This window comes from Aotus nancymaae, unplaced genomic scaffold (genome assembly GCF_030222135.1).
Source record: "Aotus nancymaae isolate 86718 unplaced genomic scaffold, 86718_ANA_hifiasm-v0.15.2.pri h1tg000007l, whole genome shotgun sequence".
Lineage (NCBI taxonomy): Eukaryota > Metazoa > Chordata > Mammalia > Primates > Aotidae > Aotus > Aotus nancymaae.
Window position 1 is genome coordinate 59,637,911 of NW_026988418.1, and position 18,960 is coordinate 59,656,870.

An 18,960-nucleotide genomic window follows, 5' to 3' on the forward strand; every position below is an offset into this window, starting at 1 on the left:
CTTCCAAATTATTCCTACAACTGGCTAAACTGGAATACTAAATGATAGACCATGGGTTTTAGTTTTAGAAGCAACCTCTTGTCTTCCTTTGCTTCTCATCTCTTTATGGGGACAACTAGACATAACCCCTGATTAATCTAAAATCACAAGGCTAACACATGCAAGGAAGACAATAAGAGGATGTCAAAATAGGAATAAGCTATTTCCCTTTTTTATTTGTTTTAGTTACAGGCTGAATAAATGCAATGAAATTCCTCACTGCTGTAATCTTTTCTGAAGCCCCTCCCCAACTGCTGGAAAACTGTGTGTTCTCTAAATAGGTACTGTTTTATAAACTGAATTCCCCCTTTATTCAAAAGTATTAAAACAACAACAACAACAACAACAAACACACACAGAGCCCATAGGAAGATATCAGTTAAATGAGAAATTTGCTTATTCTTCTGGCATCTTCATTCTTGATCCCCTAAATGTCACAACTTGTAATATAAATGATAACATGATGAAAAGTTAGACAGCAAATAGCTGATGCCACACAATAATTTTTAAGAGCTAGCTATGGCCTGGTGCAGTGGTACATGCTTATCCCAGCACTTTGGGAGGCCAAAGCGGGTGGATCACTTGAGGTCAGGAGCTCAAGCCCAGCCTGGGCAACATGGCTAAACCCCATCTCTACAAAAAAGTACAACAACAAAAATTAGCCAGGCAGGCGTGGTGGTGCCTGCCTATAGTCCCAGCTACTTAAGAGGCTGAGGTGGGAGGATCACTTGAGCCCAGGAGGTGGAGACTGCAGTGAGCCGAGATCATGCCACTGCACTCCAGCCTGGGTGACACAGTGAGACCCGGTCTCAAAAAGGAAAGAAAGAAAAGAGCTAGCTGTTATATATGGGTTCAATGTTTTTCTGAATGGAGCAAAGACATTTAATCATTTAAGAATGCAGTTCTTTTTAAATAAATAGCTAATTTATGAAGAACCAACACATATGAATAGCCTGTCCTGTACCTTTTGGCTCTTTTCTGTTACGGACTGAACCCGGCACTTCCCTCTTACTAATTTCATGCTCTTCCTAGAACAGATCATTAGAGGAGTTCCTACTATTCTCAAGAGAATCAAGCTAAAAGGAAGGAAGGAAGAGGCTTTGTGAGATGTATTTCTGGCTTCACCAGTGGCAAGTTAATACTGCTTTTTGGTTTTTTTTTTTAAATTAAGTACATTGCTCTGCAACTGTCTTTCACTTCACTATATATCTTGGGGAATATATATGCCATATTATATATAAAGATCTTTCATTTTCTTTAATAGTTTCCCAGTATTTTATTCTACAATAATACCATAATTTACTTGACCAGAACCCTAATAAGAGGACACTAAATTGTTTCTGGCATTTTTTTTTCTAAGAATTATGCTGCAATGAATATCTTCACGCATATACTTTATCATGCAAAGATAAGGTCTAAGAACATCTGTATTGTATAGGCCTAAGAACATCTGTAGCAGAAATTCCTAGAAGTGAAATTTCTTCTAGGTACATGCATGTTTTAAAAAAGAGGTGGGGTCTTGCTATGTTGCCCAGGCTAGAGTATAATAGTTATTTACAGGCAAACTCATTTTGCATTACAGCCCTGAACTTCTGCCTCAAGTGATCCTCCCGCCTCAGCCTCCCTAGTAGCTGAGATTACAGGCAAGTGCCACCATGCCTGGCTCTGCATTTTTAAATTTGAGAGATATAGCCAAACTTTCTTTAACCAGTTGAAGACAAAATACAGGAAACTGCCAGTTTCTCCTCACCTTTACATGTACAGTTTGTAATGAAATGTATTTTATCGCTTATGGTCAGATCCTATAGTTCATTTAGCTGAGCACAGTTAATCTGAAAATAATATGTTAAATTATAAGAAATGAGCTCCAGGATCTGCATGTAAAATATCAACTTCACAAGGGTACAGAGAATTCAACAAGATTCCACACACAGAAACACTCTGAAAGTTATAGAGAGCTATATACAATGCTAGTTCTTGTTAAATGAATAAACTTTGGGAACAGCTTATGATTCCACAGCTTAGCAAAATTCTTTTTTAATTTTATAAGAAATATGCCTAAATAAATCTTATTTCCAGTCTCAGGATCTGGCAAGATGAAACAAAGTGAAATCTCACCACTATACAACAAATTAAGAAATTTGTTTAGGGCTTTAGACTAATGTTTTTCAAACTTTGGATCACAGTCCATTAGTGGATCATAAAACTAGTTTAGTGGGGCTGTAATCAGCATCTAAAGAAAAATGAAGTATAATAGAAAATATTACAGTATATTATAAATATTATAGTATAGTAAAACACAAAGTAAATTCTAGTGAAATTTTAGTTTTAGTTAATATATGTATATGGGTGTATATATGTATCCTGGATTGTGGTGAAATGTGAAATATATTTCAAAAATGTTTAAAAGACACCTCTTCAGACTCTGGTACGATAAAAAGGTAGCTTTATTCAAGTCTTCTTTTTTCTTCCCCTAAACTCTGCAATCTTTTTACTGAACAGGTTGGGAATTTAGGTTGGTTTTTTAGGAAGAGACACTTGAGTTATTTCAGGTGGGTTGGAAAGAAATAATAATAACCTAGTATCAGGAACAACAACAACAACAAAAAGAATTTAACTGTAGGTCTGATTAGCTCTAATGTATTTTCCTACAGAGTGAATAATAGAAGACTAAAGTATCTTCTTTGGGCAAGAATGATAATAAACAGAGACTTGAGAAAAAAAAATGTGTTGCACAAAATTATTGCTACTTAAAAAGTCAACATTTCTGAAATAAAAGTAATTAACATACAAGGCAGACGCTCTGAAGAAAAAATTAAAATATGCATATGATTCTACTACCCAGGGCCAATAGCTATTAACACTCAAACTACAATTTCAATGTATTTGCTTGAGTCTTTTATGTGTGTGTATATATATATATGTATACACACATATATATACACACATAAAATATAATGCTTATAATTGAGATTAAAGGATGTATTTAATTTTGTCCTAGGAACACTACTATGTCATTAAAAGTCCTTCATATGCATCTTATTTTAAAATGGCTTCATAATGTTTCATCATGTGGATATACCAACCAATTCATGTAGCTATTAATGAAGGATTTAGTTTTTCTGAAGACTTAATTTCTAGATCAATATAACTATGTTATCATGGGTTGTTTGAGGGGTAACTGGAAGTAACTTATACAAAATACTTTGTAAATGGATTTTTACGTAAAATCATGTCGACTACAGCAACTCTCCTCTCAGGACAATAGGTGTCCTGAGATTAGTAAATTCAGTAAAAGAAACCAACACTGAATGTTTTACCCAAAAGTAGAACACAGAAGCAATACTATGTTTACTTATTCTGTAACAACTGACTCTGGAGCAGCATTCAGATATAGGGGATGTCACCTATAAACACAATCCCCTTTAAAATGAATCTTCTTGTGTTTCCAGATTAACAATGAGAAAAAATGTTTTCTGGGAAATACTAAAGGAATGGTACATTCTGATATCTATTTCCTAAGTGATCCACTGAAAATCAATTTAAATAGTTTACCATAAAAGGAACCTTTAAGATTGTTTCAAATACATCATTTCTGTTATTCCTGGGAAAGGGGTAATAATATTCTACCAGGTATAAAAATTCACACTTTGTATTTTTGTCTTTGGAAAAATGATCATAAGAAGCCAATAAAATATTAAAACTAATAAAAGACAAAGGAACACTGCTTTAAAGGAGAAGAGTTCATAAAAACAGCAGAGGTAATTTTTGTTTCTTTTCTTGAAATGTTTATGATTTTAAAATGACTATTAAGTTTTGCCATTGGGAGGCTAGGTGCGGATCCCAATGTAAACCCAGAACTTTGGGAAGCTGAGGTGGACGGATCACTTGAGGTCAGGAGTTCGAGACCAGTCTGGCCAATATGGTGAAACCACAACTCTAGTAAAAATACAAAATTAGCTGGGTGTGGTGGTGGGCACCTGTAATCCCAGTTACTCAGGAGGCTGAGGCAGCAGAATTGCTTGAACCCAGGAGGCAGAGGTAGCAGTGAGCCAAGATCATGCCATTGCACTCCAACCTGGGTAAACAGCAAGACTCCATCTCAAAAAAAAAGTTTTGCCATAGGGAAAATGATTTAACTACTGGACTCTACTCAATAAAGTTTTACTTTCCTTTTTTCTTTTTTTTTTTAGAGATGGGGTCTTGCTATGTTGCCCAGGCTGGTCTTCAACTCCCAGATTCAAGTGATCCTCCTGCCTTGACCTCCTAAAGTTCTGGGATTACAGGTATGAGCCAGTGTGCCCAGCACAACAAAATTTTAAGACTTAAATTACAGAATTTAGTTTCTAAAAAGCAGCAAAATAAATCTGAAAAAGTTACTCCACATCACTTTACTTGATCTCAGAGAAGGTCAAAAAAAAGGGGCTGAAGCTCTCTTTCACACAATATTTCAGACACACAAGGACATAAAAATTTTTATGCTTTAAATAGGTACAGAAAAAGCATGACAAAATCCAGCATTCATTCCTGATAAAAATTCCCTGCAAACTAAAAATACAAATTTCCTCAATCTGATAAAGAGCATTTGTGAAAAACCTACAGCTAACAACTTGAAAGACTGAATGTTTTCTGGGAAGAAGACACAGATATCCCCATCATTTCTACTTGACATTGTACTGAAGGTTCTAGTCAACATAATAAGATATACACACACATACACACACATACAGCATCCAGATTAGAAAGAAATAAGTAAAACTGTCCTTATTTGCAGACAATTGTCAGTAGGAAATTCAATGAAACTGACTGAGTCCAGAGTCTCACTCTGTCTCCTAAGCTGGAGTGCAGTGGTGCAATTACAGCTCATTGCAGCCTCAATGTCACTGGCTCATCGATTCTCCTACCTCAGCCTCCCTAGTAGCTGGGACTACAAATGCATGCTACCACACCTAACGTTTTTTTTTTTTTTTTTTTTTTTAAAGAGAAGGGGGGTTTTACCATGTTGCTTAGGTTGGTCTTGAACTCCTGGACTCGAATGATCCACCCACCCCAGCCTCCCAAAATACTGGGATTATAGGTGTCAGCCACTATGCAAGCCCCAAAGGAATTTATTTTAAAAGCTACCAGAATTAATAAGTGAGTTTATTAGCAAGGTTCAGGATATAAAATCAATGTATACAAAAATCAATTTTATTTCTTTTTGTTTTGAGACTGAGTCTTGCTCTGTCGCCCAGGCTGGAGTACAGTAGTGCAATCTCAGCTCACTGCAACCTCTGCCTCCCAGGTTCAAGTGATTCTCCTCCCTCAGCTTCCCAAGTGGCTGAGACTACAGGCGTGTGCCACCTCACCCAGCTGATTTTTGTATTTTTAGTAGAGACAGGGTTTCACCATGTTAACCAGGCTAGTCTTGAACTCCTGACCTCAGGTGATGTGCCTACCTCAGCCTCCCAAAGTGCTGGGATTACAGGCGTGAGCCACCACGCCTGGCCAATTTTATTTCTGTACAACAGCAATAAACAATCAGAAATTAACATTTAAAAAACAATACTGGCTTGGTGCAGTGGCTCATGTTTGTAATCCCGAGGTGGGAAGATCACTTGGGTCCAGGAGTTTGAGACCAACCTGGGCAACATAGTGAGATCTTGTCTCTACAAATAAAAAAAAAAAATTTAGCTGGGCATGGTGTGTGCCTGCAGTCCCAGCTACTTGGGAGGCTAAGGCAGGAGGATCACTTGAGCCTGGGGGGTTGAGGCTGCAGTGAACCATGATCATCCCACTACACTCAGCCTGGGTGACAGAGTGAGACCCTATCTCAAAAAAAAACAAACCAAACCAAAACAACAATAAAACCCAATACCATTTATAGTATCAAAAGTGTCAAATACTTAGGGGTAAATCTGACAAAAAATGTGAAAAAGCTATACACTGAAAGCTACAAAGCACTGCTGAGAGAAATTAATGATAACCTAAATAAATGATGAGATATACCATATGCATGGATTGAAAAACATGTTGTTAAGACATGAATTCTCCCCAAATTGATCTCTAGATTCAGTGCAGTCCCAATTAAAATCCCAACAGGATTTGTAGAGAAATTGGCAAGCTGATTCTATACATATGGAAATGCAAAGGACCATAAGTCAAACAAGTTTCAAAAAGAATACAAGTTGGAGGACTAACACTAACTGATTTTAAGTTACCATGAGGCCACAATAATCAAAACAGTGTGGTATTGGGATCAAGGTAGGCAAACAGATCAAAAGAACAGAACAGAGGGTCTGGAAATAAACACATGAATATATGGATAACTGACTGTGACAAAGGTGCAAAGACCATTCTAAAGAGGAAGGATAATCTCAACAAATGGTGCTAGAACAACTGGACATCCATATGCAAAAAAAAAATCCATGCGTTGTACTATGTAACAACATTAACTGAAGATATATCATAGCCCTAAGTGTAAAACTAAAAACTATGAGACTTTTGAGAAAAAAAAAAACAACTTTCCCAGGCGACTCCCGAAGACGGCGGAGGTGCAGGTCCTGGTGCTCGATGGTCGAGGCCATCTCCTGGGCCGCCTGGCAGCCATCGTGGCTAAGCAGGTACTGCTGGGCCGGAAGGTGGTGGTCGTTCGCTGCGAGGGCATCAACATTTCTGGCAATTTCTACAGAATCAAGTTGAAGTACCTGGCTTTCCTCCGCAAGCGGATGAACACCAACTCTTCCCGAGGCCCCTACCACTTCCGGGCCCCCAGCCGCATCTTCTGGCGGACCGTGCGAGGCATGCTGCCCCACAAAACCAAGCGAGGCCAGGCCGCCTTGGACCGCCTTGGACCGCCTCAAGGTGTTTGACGGCATCCCACCCTGCTACAAGAAAAAGCGGATGGCAGTTCCTGCGGCCCTCAAGGTCGTGCGTCTGAAGCCTACAAGGAAGTTTGCCTATCTGGGGCGCCTGGCTCACGAGGTTGGCTGGAAGTACCAGGCAGTGACAGCCACCCTGGAGAAGAGGAAGGAGAAAACCAAGATCCACTACCGGAAGAAGAAACAGCTCATGAGGCTACGGAAACAAGCCAAGAAGAACGTGGAGAAGAAAACTGACAAATACACAGAGGTCCTCAAGACCCATGGACTCCTGGTATGAGCCCAATAAAGACTGTTAATTCCTCAAAAAAAAAAAAAAAAAATAGGAGAAAATCTTTTTGACATTGTTTAAGGCAAAGATTTCTTAGCTATAACATTAAAAACAAAATCCATAAAAGAAAAATTGATAGGCCAGTCATGGTGGCTCACACCTGTAACCCCAGCACTTTGAAAGGCCAAGGTGCGTGGATCACTTGAGGTCAGGAGTTCAAGACCAGCCCGACCAACATAGTAAAACGCTGTCTCTACTAAATACAAAAATTAGCTGGGCATGGTGGCAGATGGCCTGTAGTTCCAGCTACTTGGGAGGCTGAGGCAGGAGAATCACTTGAAACCAGGAGGCAGAGGTTGCAGTGAGCCGAGATCACGTCATGGCACTCCAGCCTGGGTGACACAGTAAGACTCTCAAAAAGAAGAAAAACTGATAAACTGAACTTCATGGAAATGAAAAACTTTTGCTCTTTAAAAGATACAGTTAAGTATTTTTCTTTTTTCCTGTCTACGAAAAATGAACTTTTTTTTCCTGGTCTAGATTATGGCTGGGTTTTTATTTATTTAAAATTTATTTTTTAATTGATAAAAACTGTAAATATTTATAGTGTACAATATGTTTTGAAATATGTATTCATTGTGGAATGGCAAAATTGAGATAATTAACATGTATTATCTTACATACTATCATTTTTGTGTAGTGAGAACACTTAAAATCTACCAGTGATTTTCAAGTATACAATACATTGTTATTAATTATAACAGTTAAGTATCTTAACTGTAAAAAAAATACAGTTAAGAGAATGAAGTAAGTTACAGACTGGAAGAAAATATTTGCAAAGCATATGTTTGATAAAGGACTTGCATCCAAATATAGAAGAAACTCTCAAAACTAAATCATGAGAAAACAAGTAACAAAAAAAAGGGAGGGGGGCAAAAGATTTTAACAGATACTGAACCAAAGAAAATAACACAGGCTGGGTTGGTGGCTATACCTATAATCCCAGCACTTTGAGAGGCCAAGGTGGGAAGATCACTTGGGGTGAAGAGTTTGATACCAGCTTGAACAACATGGTTGAGATCTCATTTCTACCACAAATTAAAAAAATTAGCCAGGCATGGTGGTATGAGCCTGTAGTTCCAGCTACTGGGGAGGCTGAGGCTGGAGGATCGCTGGAGCCCAGGAGACTTGAGACTACAGTGAGCCATGACTGTACCACTGCATTTCAGCTTGGGTAACAAGGTGAGATCCCATCTCTAACATAAAATAAAACAAAACAAAATAAAATAAAATAAAATAATCCATACAGAGAGCAGATTAGCAAATAAGCACATGAAAAGATATTCAACATCAGCCAACAATAATATGGAAATTGTAACTACAATGAGGTATTACACACCTATAAGGATGGCTAAAATGAAAAAGACTGGCTATACCAAGTGTTGGTGAGGATGTGCAGCAACTGGATATATCTGTGGAATGTAAAATGATATAATCACTTTGAAAAACACTTGGGCAGATTTTTTTTTTTTGAGACAGAGTTTCGCTCTTGTTACCCAGGCTGGAGTGCAATGACGTGATCTCGGCTCACCGCAACCTCCGCCTCCTGGGTTCAGGCAATTCTCCTGCCTCAGCCTCCTGAGTAGCTGGGATTACAGGCACGCGCCACCATGCCCAGCTAATTTTTTCTATTTTTAGTAGAGACAGTGTTTCACCGGGCAGATTCTTAAAAATTAAACATACATCTATCATATAACATAGCCATTCTATTTCTAGCTATTTATTCAAAACAAATGAAAGCATATATCCACACAAAGCCTTGTATATGAATGTTCACAGCAACTTTATAATAAAGTCCCAAATTAGAAACAATGCAAATTTTTATCAACAGTTAAGTAGACAAAACAAACTGTGGTGTATACATATATAATGGAACACTATTAAGTAACAAAGAAGAAATGAGCTGTCATATACACAACAACAGGGATAAATCTCACAGTAATTATGCTGAGTGAAAGAAGTCAGACTAAAATGGAGTATATTCTGTATGATTTCACTTACATAAAATTTCAGAAAATGTAAACTAATTTCTAATGACAGAAAGCAGATGAGTGATTTGGAAGCAGGGGTGGAGAGTAGCGAGGAAAGTTGGGCAGGAGAGGTCACAAAGGGGCATAAACATTTTGGGGAGCAATGGATATGTTTGTTATCTTGATTGTGGATAATGGTTTCATGGGGAAATACATCAAAACATCAATTTGCACATATCAAAAACATACAGTTTATCATATGTCAATTATACCTCAATAAAGCTGTATAAAAAAGCCAAAATATAATATGCTGAATCAAACAATGGAAGAATAAACACATCAATGAAAAAAAATCTGCTACAAAGGCTTCTGCATTATCCCTGTATTTCCTGTTTTCATTACAAAGAAAAGGACTATAACATCTGTTCCATGACCCAGAGTACACTCTTAACCTTTGCTGTCTCAAAATACATGATTTTGGGTGTGTAGATACAAATGGGTCAACTCAAAACTATCAATTCTCATAAGAAAAACAAGTAATGTACAAGCACCACTAATAACAACCAAGATTTAATTGAGAAGAACCGTCATTTTCTTTACTAAGGTTAGCATATTTATTATCAGTCTTTCTTTCTTTTCATTCTTCTTTTTTTTTTTTTTTTTTGCAGAAATGGGGGTCTCATTAATGTTGCCAAGGCTAGACTCAAACTCCTAGCACTTAAGTGACTCCTAGCACTTAAGTGCTCCAGGTTCCTTCTCTTTATAATGAAAAACTCCTAGCACTTCAGTGCTAGGAGTTTGAGCCTAGCCTTGGCAACATAATGCTTCCTGCCACAGCCTCCCAAAGTGCTGGGATTACAGGTATGAGCCACAGTGACTGGCCTTATTAGTATTTCTTGCTTTATGGAATATATCTTTGTTCCTAAATGGATGGATGGACTTTGAACCTATGTTCTAATAATAGTAACTAAAAGTAAATGAGCACTGAGCACTTCAATTAGCATTTGCTGTCTCTCTTGGTCCTCGTAATAACCGTACCATTTTACAGATAAAGCTTACAAGCTAAAATAACTTGTCTAAGATCACATGACAATTGAGTGGCAGAGCTCAAATCCTAAGTCTGTCTCACCTGAAAGCTCACATTCCTAACAGCTACACTTAATTGAATGTTCTGGTTGATCGTTTTGAAGAGTGCCTAGTAATTATCTTTATGTTTCTTTTTTGAAAAACCAGGAATCCATGTATAAACTTCACTCAGAAAGAGCAGGAATAGGCTGGCATGGTGGCTTATGCCTGTAATCCCAGCACTTTGGGAGGCTGGGACAGGAGAATTGCTTCAGTAGGAGTTCGAGACCAGCCTGGGTAACATGACAAAACCCTGTCTCTACAAAAAATGCAAAAATTATCCAGGTATAGTGGTGTGCCCTGTAGTCCCAGTTACTCAGGAGGCTGAGGTGGGAGGATCACCGAAGCCCAGGAGGTTGAGACTGCAGTGAGGTGCACACTCCAGCCACTACATTATAGCCTAGGCGACAGAGTAAGACTGTCTCTAGAAAAACAAAGGGAGAGAGCATAGGAATAAAAATAGCCAGTCGAGGCCAGGCGCAGTGGCTCACGCCTGTAATCCCAGCAATTTGGGAGGCCGAAGCCAGTGGATTACTTAAGGTCCAAAGTTCGAGACCAACCTGGCCAACATGGGGAAACCCCCGTCTCTACAAAAATATAAAAAAATTAGCTGGGCATAGTGGCACACACCTGCAATCCCAGCTACTGGGGTGGAGGGAGGGAGGGGCTAAGACAGGAGAATCGCTTGAACCTGGGAGGGAGGTGGAAGTTACAGTGAACTGAGATCATGCAGTTGCACTCTAGCCTGGGCGACAGAGTGAAACTTCACCTCAAAAAAAAAAAAAAAGAATAGTTACTCCAACTCTAAAAAACACATTAAAATGTGGCCACAAATGGCCACTGATTAATTCATTAATATGTTTCATAATAAAGATTATGAAATATAAAAACCTTACAACTCAGTAACCTAAATAAAGTTCTGTTTTCACCCTAATGTCCCAGTTATCTAGACAGAAATTGGACTTCTGTCAGTTATAGCTTATGTTCATGTGATCTTTATCAATGATCTAAATCACTCATCCCAATCTTAAAAGCTCTTCCTAAAAACTATTAAAATGGGATCATTTTTGGCCAAAGAATTGTTAGGTTCAGGCTTATGGGTGCCAAAGAATGTTTCAACTTGAGTCCATTTAACACTTTCAAAGATCTGTTGTCAAACAAGCTAATATCTGATTTTTTAAAAAATGCAAACTCTCTTCACAGGCTTATTAGTATAGAACAATGTACAGTGATTGCTAAGTTCAATTTTACCTGTCTCATTTCAGACCAGTCTTTATAATAATCTGCTTCTATAATAAGTACAAGGCCATGACCAAAAGCAGATGTTAGACTATGGAATTACAGTGAACTTGCAATGTAATTTTTTTAGATTTTTGGTGCCATGACTTGGATACAAACTGAGTTTGCTGCAGGCACAACACGGAGTACTAACCACTATATGACCATAGCTGTGATGTTTTTAAGCCACAGCACCTTCCATGGTAACTTTTATTTTGTTTTCTGTATTTGGCACTGTCATAAGATCCTTATGATGATTTTTTCCAGAATATTTACAGTGAAAAGTTAATTGTTTCAACACAGACATAACACTTAGATATTTTCATTTTAACTCTTTGTTGCTGAAAAAACTCACAACAGTCAAACCTATAGAATGATATATTACATAATCTCATACTCTAAATATATTTCTATCTTTGTCATATCTATAACATTTTTGCCTGTAAATCTTCTTGCTTGGGGAATTTTGAAGTGACCTTTGGCCAAATACAACAAAGTTCAATCCTCAGTTTTTAGAGTTATACCTGTTTTATAATCAAGGCATCAGTGGAAAGGAATTCAAGACTCCTAAATTCTACATGAAAGCTGTAATACTTCACCATTTATCATTGTATAGACAATTTAAATAATACTTTAAAATAAAGTGATACCAATAAAAGCAAGGTAGATTCTATTTAGTCACAGAAGCCATTTTGTGTGGCTTTGCATCAGATCTAAGATGTGCAGATGTAACATACCCAATGTAGAAGACTTAGAAACAAATTATTTAATCTAAATTTTATTAGCAGTCAAATCTATTTTTCATATTTTTTATAATTAAAACTATTATAACAACTCTACTTTTCTTACAAAAGCATTAAATATTTACATTCTGCTGTTCTGTCCATAAAATCAATTCTATATAAATTTGCTTAGATTCAAAACTAATTAAACAATCTTTTAAAAAGTAGAGAAACTAAACTTACTAAGATTTGAATACAGATCGACCACACTGTTACAAAATTTTTCTACATCTTGTGTAAACAGCTGGTCTGGATCAGCTATTCTGTTGTCCAGATTTCCCATTTTATAATATGTGAAAACTCTAAAATAGCAAGAAGAAAGTGATTTTGAAACAAGCGATTTTAAAGACAAACCAAAAAAAAATTCACATTACACACCTAGCTCAAATACATAGAAACGAAAAAGTTTGGAGCCAGAGGATATCCTATTGATTGCCCTAATTGATTTTAGAGAGGAGGACACAAGTCCAGAAAATGATGACTTGTCAATTAATGGAAGAGCCAGTTCCCAATATGCTGTTGTATCAAAGAGCAGTTTTCTTAAAAAAAACAAAAAGCCACCATATTGATCAGCTTCATAAGTATTACTCTTCTGTTTAAGTATTTTTAATATAAAAATAGGTTATCACTTACTGAAGATACTCCTCCTAGAGGTATTTAGTGAGTCTTACTCAGAAGCACAGTTTAAGCTCATTTAACCCATACTTCAAGAAGTTATTAACCAGAGAAATCTAAAACAAACATATTATTGATCATGCTTCATTTCTACTTACTAAATTATAATTTATTTTGCTATTATTTTATTTTGTGTCCCAAATCCTATAATTTTTATAATTGAATCCAAATTGATATAATTCAGCTCTGTTTTACTTTACTGCATTTAGCTATACCTAATGTACCTGGTTTGAGTAATTCTATGTTAAACTCTACATGGAGTATGTTAATATCACTAATTATCAGATGTATCTTGCCATCTTTTTCTGGCAAATAGGCAAAAAGTCAAATATATCCCCTTTCTAGTCAATCTGTAAAGACTTGCTTTTAGGAGTTCAGACATTTACGTTTATATCTTCTGTTTCTTACTATCAACACTACAACCCTAGACAATGGAATTCTGTATACACTGTATCAATGAGGGAATGTATACTCTTACTAGGTCCACGAGGTAGGTAGTTTCTAAGGCAAGAACTTCTTGCCCAGCACCACGCCCTCCTCCCATCTCTCTCCATCCGGGAGATTTAACGGTCTCTGTTTTAATTTTCAAGGGCGCAAGAAGAATCAAAAGTCAATCACTACAGCAGAAGTTCTAAGGAACTCCTTTCATTGGTCTGGGGTTTTAGAGAAGGTGGGGGTTCCTCCCAGGTTAAAAGTCCTCTTCTTCCACATCCCTTCAGCCTCCATGTTTGGGTCCCCTTCCACAAACACTCCCTTCGTGGAAGCCATCTTTCTCTCTCCTGGATTTCCCCTCTGGAATCCCCTTCCACACTCTTTTCGTGGAAGCCTGTCTTCCCCTCCTAAACTCCATCTCTCTCTCTACTCCCTTCCCCTCAGTGTGGAAGCTGCTCTCCTCTCCTGAATTTCCATCTTTCTGGATTCTCTCACTCAGTGTGAGAGGAGCTTTCCTTCTCTGGTTTTCCCCCTCTGGAAACCCTTCTCACTCAGTGTGAGAGCAGCTCTTCTTTTCTCTCACTCAGTGTGAGAGTTCACTGTTTCTCTCTCCTCCTTTTTCTCTCTTTCTACAAACACTTTTGAGTCCGGCATTTACTGCACACTGCACCGTGGTCCCTCTCTCATTCTTGAGAGGGCAGGAGACCAAGAACCCAGAGAAACATCCTCTCAGGGGAGCTGAGGGCACCCTGAACCCCGATATTACATTTGCATTTGTTTAAAAAAAAAATACAGGTTTTACACCAACTAATGCCATTTTCCAGATTACATCTACAGCCATCTTTACTAACATTTTCCATTGTTATATTAAAAATTTTCTCAAGTGGTCTTTGCTGAATCTTAATCTTTGATACCGATATTGCTTATTTCGTTTATTTTAAAAAGTCTAAAAGCTATGTAGCCCCATTGTCCAGCTATATTAAACAAGAATTTCTGACAATTTCAATCTAACTGGATTTTCTCATTTTTACCCACAAATTTAGAACATTAAATTCTTATAGTACCAAGAAGATTAAAATGAGAACCAAACTGAGATAATCACTTATATTTTAGACTTAACAATTTATCTGTAAAAAATTCAGACCATAAATTCCAATTTAACTTAAACTAAATTACTTCAAGTTACTATAATAGTTTATGGCCTAAAGTAACCAGGATGATTTGCACTCCCCGCTCCAAATCTCCCCCAGCTCCCCAAGTTGTACCCGACCTGTACCCATTTGCAATGACTGGAAACATTTCTGGTTGTTACAACTATGAGGAGGGTGCTACTACTATCTAATGGGATGCTGCTAAAAACTGAAGAAAACCTAAACTGAAGGTTTAATAAAAAATGCCAAATAACCCCTCACCCACATACATATGTATATGAATATATGTACATTATAAATGAAATTAAACCAAACATAATCCTTTCATCTAGTATAAATATTTACATTGAAAATTATACTATAAATTACAAAACTAAACTGAAAATAGGAAGTTAGTATCATAAATCTTTACAGAATCTGATAAGTAAAAACCCTTAAAGATTTTAATAAGATGCAAATTTCCCGTGTTAAAAAGATTTTTAAAGAATTAAACTTACGAGAGGCATGGCAGTGATGAAGTTGAATAAGTATCTCTTGAAATCTTTCCTGCTACGACCAATGATATCACTGCAAACCACCACATACAATGCATTAGTTGCAAAAGAAGCAAAATCTACCACTAGGAAAACTTCCGTAAAGCTTTAAAATTACTCTTGGAAACTTCTATTAAATCAAAATAATCAATTTAAAAAGATTCTTTAAAAAAAAAACACTTCTTTTGCAATACTATGTTTGCAACTTTAAAATGTAATCATTTTGGACTTGCTTGAATCTCATCCTGCAAATGGCAAAATTAAACAGAATGATAACTAATTATTTCCCTAGTTAAAATGGCCACTTTAAAAAAAGGCTTAAGTGGCTACAAAAGAAATTTAGATAGCAAACAATTAACAACTTTATAGCCCCAGGAGTGCATTATTATGAATAAACAAAGTAGTATTTTGTTTTAAAATATTTTAACAATTTGATTCTCATTTGTGTGAATTAATGGCAGGGAGACAGACTAATGGGGATGAGCAAAGGGTCAAGAATAAATATTTTAGGCTTTGTGGACCCTATAGGACTCTGTTGCAACTACTCAATTCTGCCACTGTAAAACAAAAGCAGTCAAGAATAAATGTGGCTGTATTCTAATAAAACCTTACCAAAACAGATGGCAGGTAGTAAGATTTGACCTTGAGTCCTAGTTTGCCAACACTGGGACTAATGCATAGATTAGAGCCCCAGAATGGATCTATAGAAGCCTCATGTTCCTCAACACATTTAAATTAGACTAGTTCTGCTTTTGCCTACTGTTAATCTGTTTTATGTATTTTTCTGCTTTTAAAATATACATTAACATTTTTTAAAAAAGGTTCCAAAACTTTATCAAAATTTTGAACAAAGCATTATAAGTAAAGGATCTTTGAGTAAGATATGTCTATGATCTAATATAAAATAGAATCTATTTGATCACAGAACTCTTTTTTCAAATGATACTTAATAATATTCCCAAATTTCATAAGATATATTTATATAAAATATTTGAGAAACACTGGACTAACTGGTTTAAACCTAGCTGCCTATATACACACAAAAATGACTAGCATATATATGACGAGAGAAATAATTTCCTTTCTTTGAGGGAACAGATAAATAAATTTTGGAAACCCTAGGTTAAGCAAAGCTAACTAATGTCTTTACCAAAGATTTTCTCAAAACTTTTAATGTATAGTATGTGCATTTTTACTCTCTGAGAAGGCTTTGTAGCATGAAGCATTTCCTCTATCATAGCTAAGATTCCACAGAACATACTTTGGGAAATGTTAGACTGATGAAAAGAAATTAATACTCCAATTTTTATGTAACCCCTAAAAAGCAAAACAATTGAAAACAAAAATGGCTAACTACAAGAAAATTAAATAGAACCACACAAAAATGTTGTTTATAGCAATAAGAATATTAGAGACATTAAGCAATCAAGATAGTAACAAAGGTTCAGATAATTTACGTTAAAATTGTTTGAATCAAACCAAAGTACATAAAACCAAAGTGCTTTAGTGCTGCTCAAGCTGTGACACACAAGAACATGCCATCATTCAGCAATGGTTTACCACTGGAGTAGCAGCTATAAATTTAAAAAATGGTTTCTTGAATAAAGCCTTATTTCTGCTTATTATTCCACTGCAAAAGAAACATAATTAACAAAAAAACAATTTTACAGTAGCCCTTATCACTGTAACTTCCAAATGTTTAAGAATCTTCATAAAAGATAGTTTGGCAATTTTAAAATGCTGCTTGTAGCCAAATGGGTGAAAATAAAATACATCTTTATGATCAAATAAAGCAGCAACAGGGTATGAAGAATTTTCCTCCACGTCACAGAATTAGCACAGTTTCTCTTAAAAAGGGTGTCTTTCCTATTAAGATTTTCCCACACGCCACAGTTATTAGTCACCACAACAAATAAGTTTAACATATGAAAAGAATATTAAAATGAAGTACATTAAGGACCATAGTAAGTCTCTTTGAGGCTTTCTTTAGCAGAAATATATGAATCTAGACTTACTTTAGAAAAGGCAAAAAGGGAAAACAGATAAATCAATTTACACTGTAGCTTAAATAGTGAGATGGAAATATATGTTAACTTTTCAAATAAAATTATACTGTATGAATGTATAATATTTTAAAACTTCTTTTTGAGACATGGTCCAAATAAAGAATTTCATACATAGCAGAGGCTCAGAACCATTTATTCAGGAGAAAGTTAACAACTTTAAAATGAGTATTTTACAATTGGTGAATGTTGGTTAAGAATAAAAGGAAGTTCCTTATGCTAATCTTTTTTGTTGTCGTTGTTGAGATAGGATATCTCTAAGCTTAAGTGATCCTTCTGCTCAGCCACTCGGAGAGTTGGGACTATAGGCACGTGCCACCACAGCCAGCTAACTTTTTTATTTTTGTAGAGGCGAGGCCTCACTGTGCTGCCCAGGCTGGTCTTGAACTCTTCGCCTCCCACCTCAGCTTCCCAAAGTGTTGAGATTACAGACATGAGCCACCATATCCAGCCCCTTATTCTATTTTTACAACTTTTCTGTAAGTGTAAAGTATATTGAAATAATGGTTTTAAAAATATTTTTCAGAAACTCACACAAAAAATGAAAAAAAAATTTTTAAATCTCATAATTTTAAAACTGAGTACTACACACACACACATACACACACACAGACGTGCTCGATTACGCTCCCCTACAAACACCCTTCAAGGGAGACCAAACAATTAACAAGCTCTCAACTCCAGCTTCTAGTAAGTGTTTAAGGCACTTACTTTTAAATATTAATTCATAGCCAAGAGTCATAGAATGCTTGAGGAAAGCCTCTAATGTGAATGACAAACAACAGAATAACAAAGGACCATGAAGGAAACAAAAAATGCAGGGAGCTAAAAACACATTAAAAAAAAGAATTAAATAGCTTCAGAGGTGAAAAAATATTGCATACTTAAAGGAATGATTGCTATAAAAATGAACATCCATACAAAAGGTAACTCTTGGAATAAAAATTATAACAAATAAAAATTCACCAGATAATAAAGTTAAAGAAATATCCTAGAAAATAAAATAAAATGGCAGAGACAAAAATAGAACAGAAATTATAAGATAATCAGATTATTAGTCCAGGGACACCAACACTCAGCTAGTAAGAATCCAGAAAAAAATGGAGAGAAATAATTTCTTTTTAAACACAAGAAAATTTATCAGAGAATGAGTTTCCAGATAGAAACACCTACTGCCCAGCACAATGAATGAAAAAGAAAAATTCATACCAATGTTCAGTGAAATTTTCAAACATCCAGTAATACAACAGCAACAATTTTTTAAAGAAGATTGAGGGAGAGATTGAGGGAGGAACAAATCCCAGCTACAGCTGAGCAATTAGAATGGCAAGAGGCCTCAATACCCACCCTGGAGCTGCACAACAGAATCTACTGGATGCTTCATAAAGGTTTGATTAATTGAATCAGAATCTCTAGGGGTGAGGCCCAGACATTCATAGTTCTTAAAATTCTCCGGATGATTCCAATCATTCTGCAACCAAGTCTGAGACCAGAACAGAGTGATATTCTCAAAATTCTGAAGAAAAGTGATTTCCAACTTGGAATACACAAACATAGTTAAATTATCAATCAAGTATGAGACTAGAAGAAAGACATTTTCAGATCTACAAGGTCTCAAAAATTTATCTCCCTTCCACCCTTACTCAGAAAAAGAGTGCATCTGCCAAAACAAGAAAGTAAACTGAGGAAGAGAAAAACAAAAAGTCCAGAAACAGGTTATT

The 18,960-nt window shown here is 36.2% G+C and overlaps 1 protein-coding gene, 1 long non-coding RNA gene and 1 pseudogene across 3 annotated transcripts in view; 2 read left to right on the top strand and 1 right to left on the bottom strand.

Moving 5' to 3' along the window:
* Window positions 1–18,960, top strand: part of LOC105727015 (uncharacterized) — a 176,251-nt gene that overhangs the window by 23,201 nt on the left and 134,090 nt on the right. The gene's annotated exons all lie outside the window — the stretch shown is intronic.
* LOC135273430 (large ribosomal subunit protein uL13-like) overlaps window positions 6,656–18,960 on the top strand; it is a 41,757-nt pseudogene continuing 29,452 nt past the window's right edge.
* The window catches only part of LOC135273431 (ATP-binding cassette sub-family D member 3-like), a 28,017-nt gene continuing 21,625 nt past the window's right edge, over window positions 12,569–18,960 (bottom strand). Inside the window, exons 4-6 of the mRNA XM_064372665.1 lie at window positions 15,141–15,210; window positions 13,019–13,116; window positions 12,569–12,687 (exon numbers count right to left, since the gene is read on the bottom strand). Coding sequence (XP_064228735.1) covers window positions 13,057–13,116; window positions 15,141–15,210 — 130 coding nt within the window. The 3' untranslated portion in view covers window positions 12,569–12,687; window positions 13,019–13,056. The remainder of the gene's footprint in view (window positions 12,688–13,018; window positions 13,117–15,140; window positions 15,211–18,960) is intronic.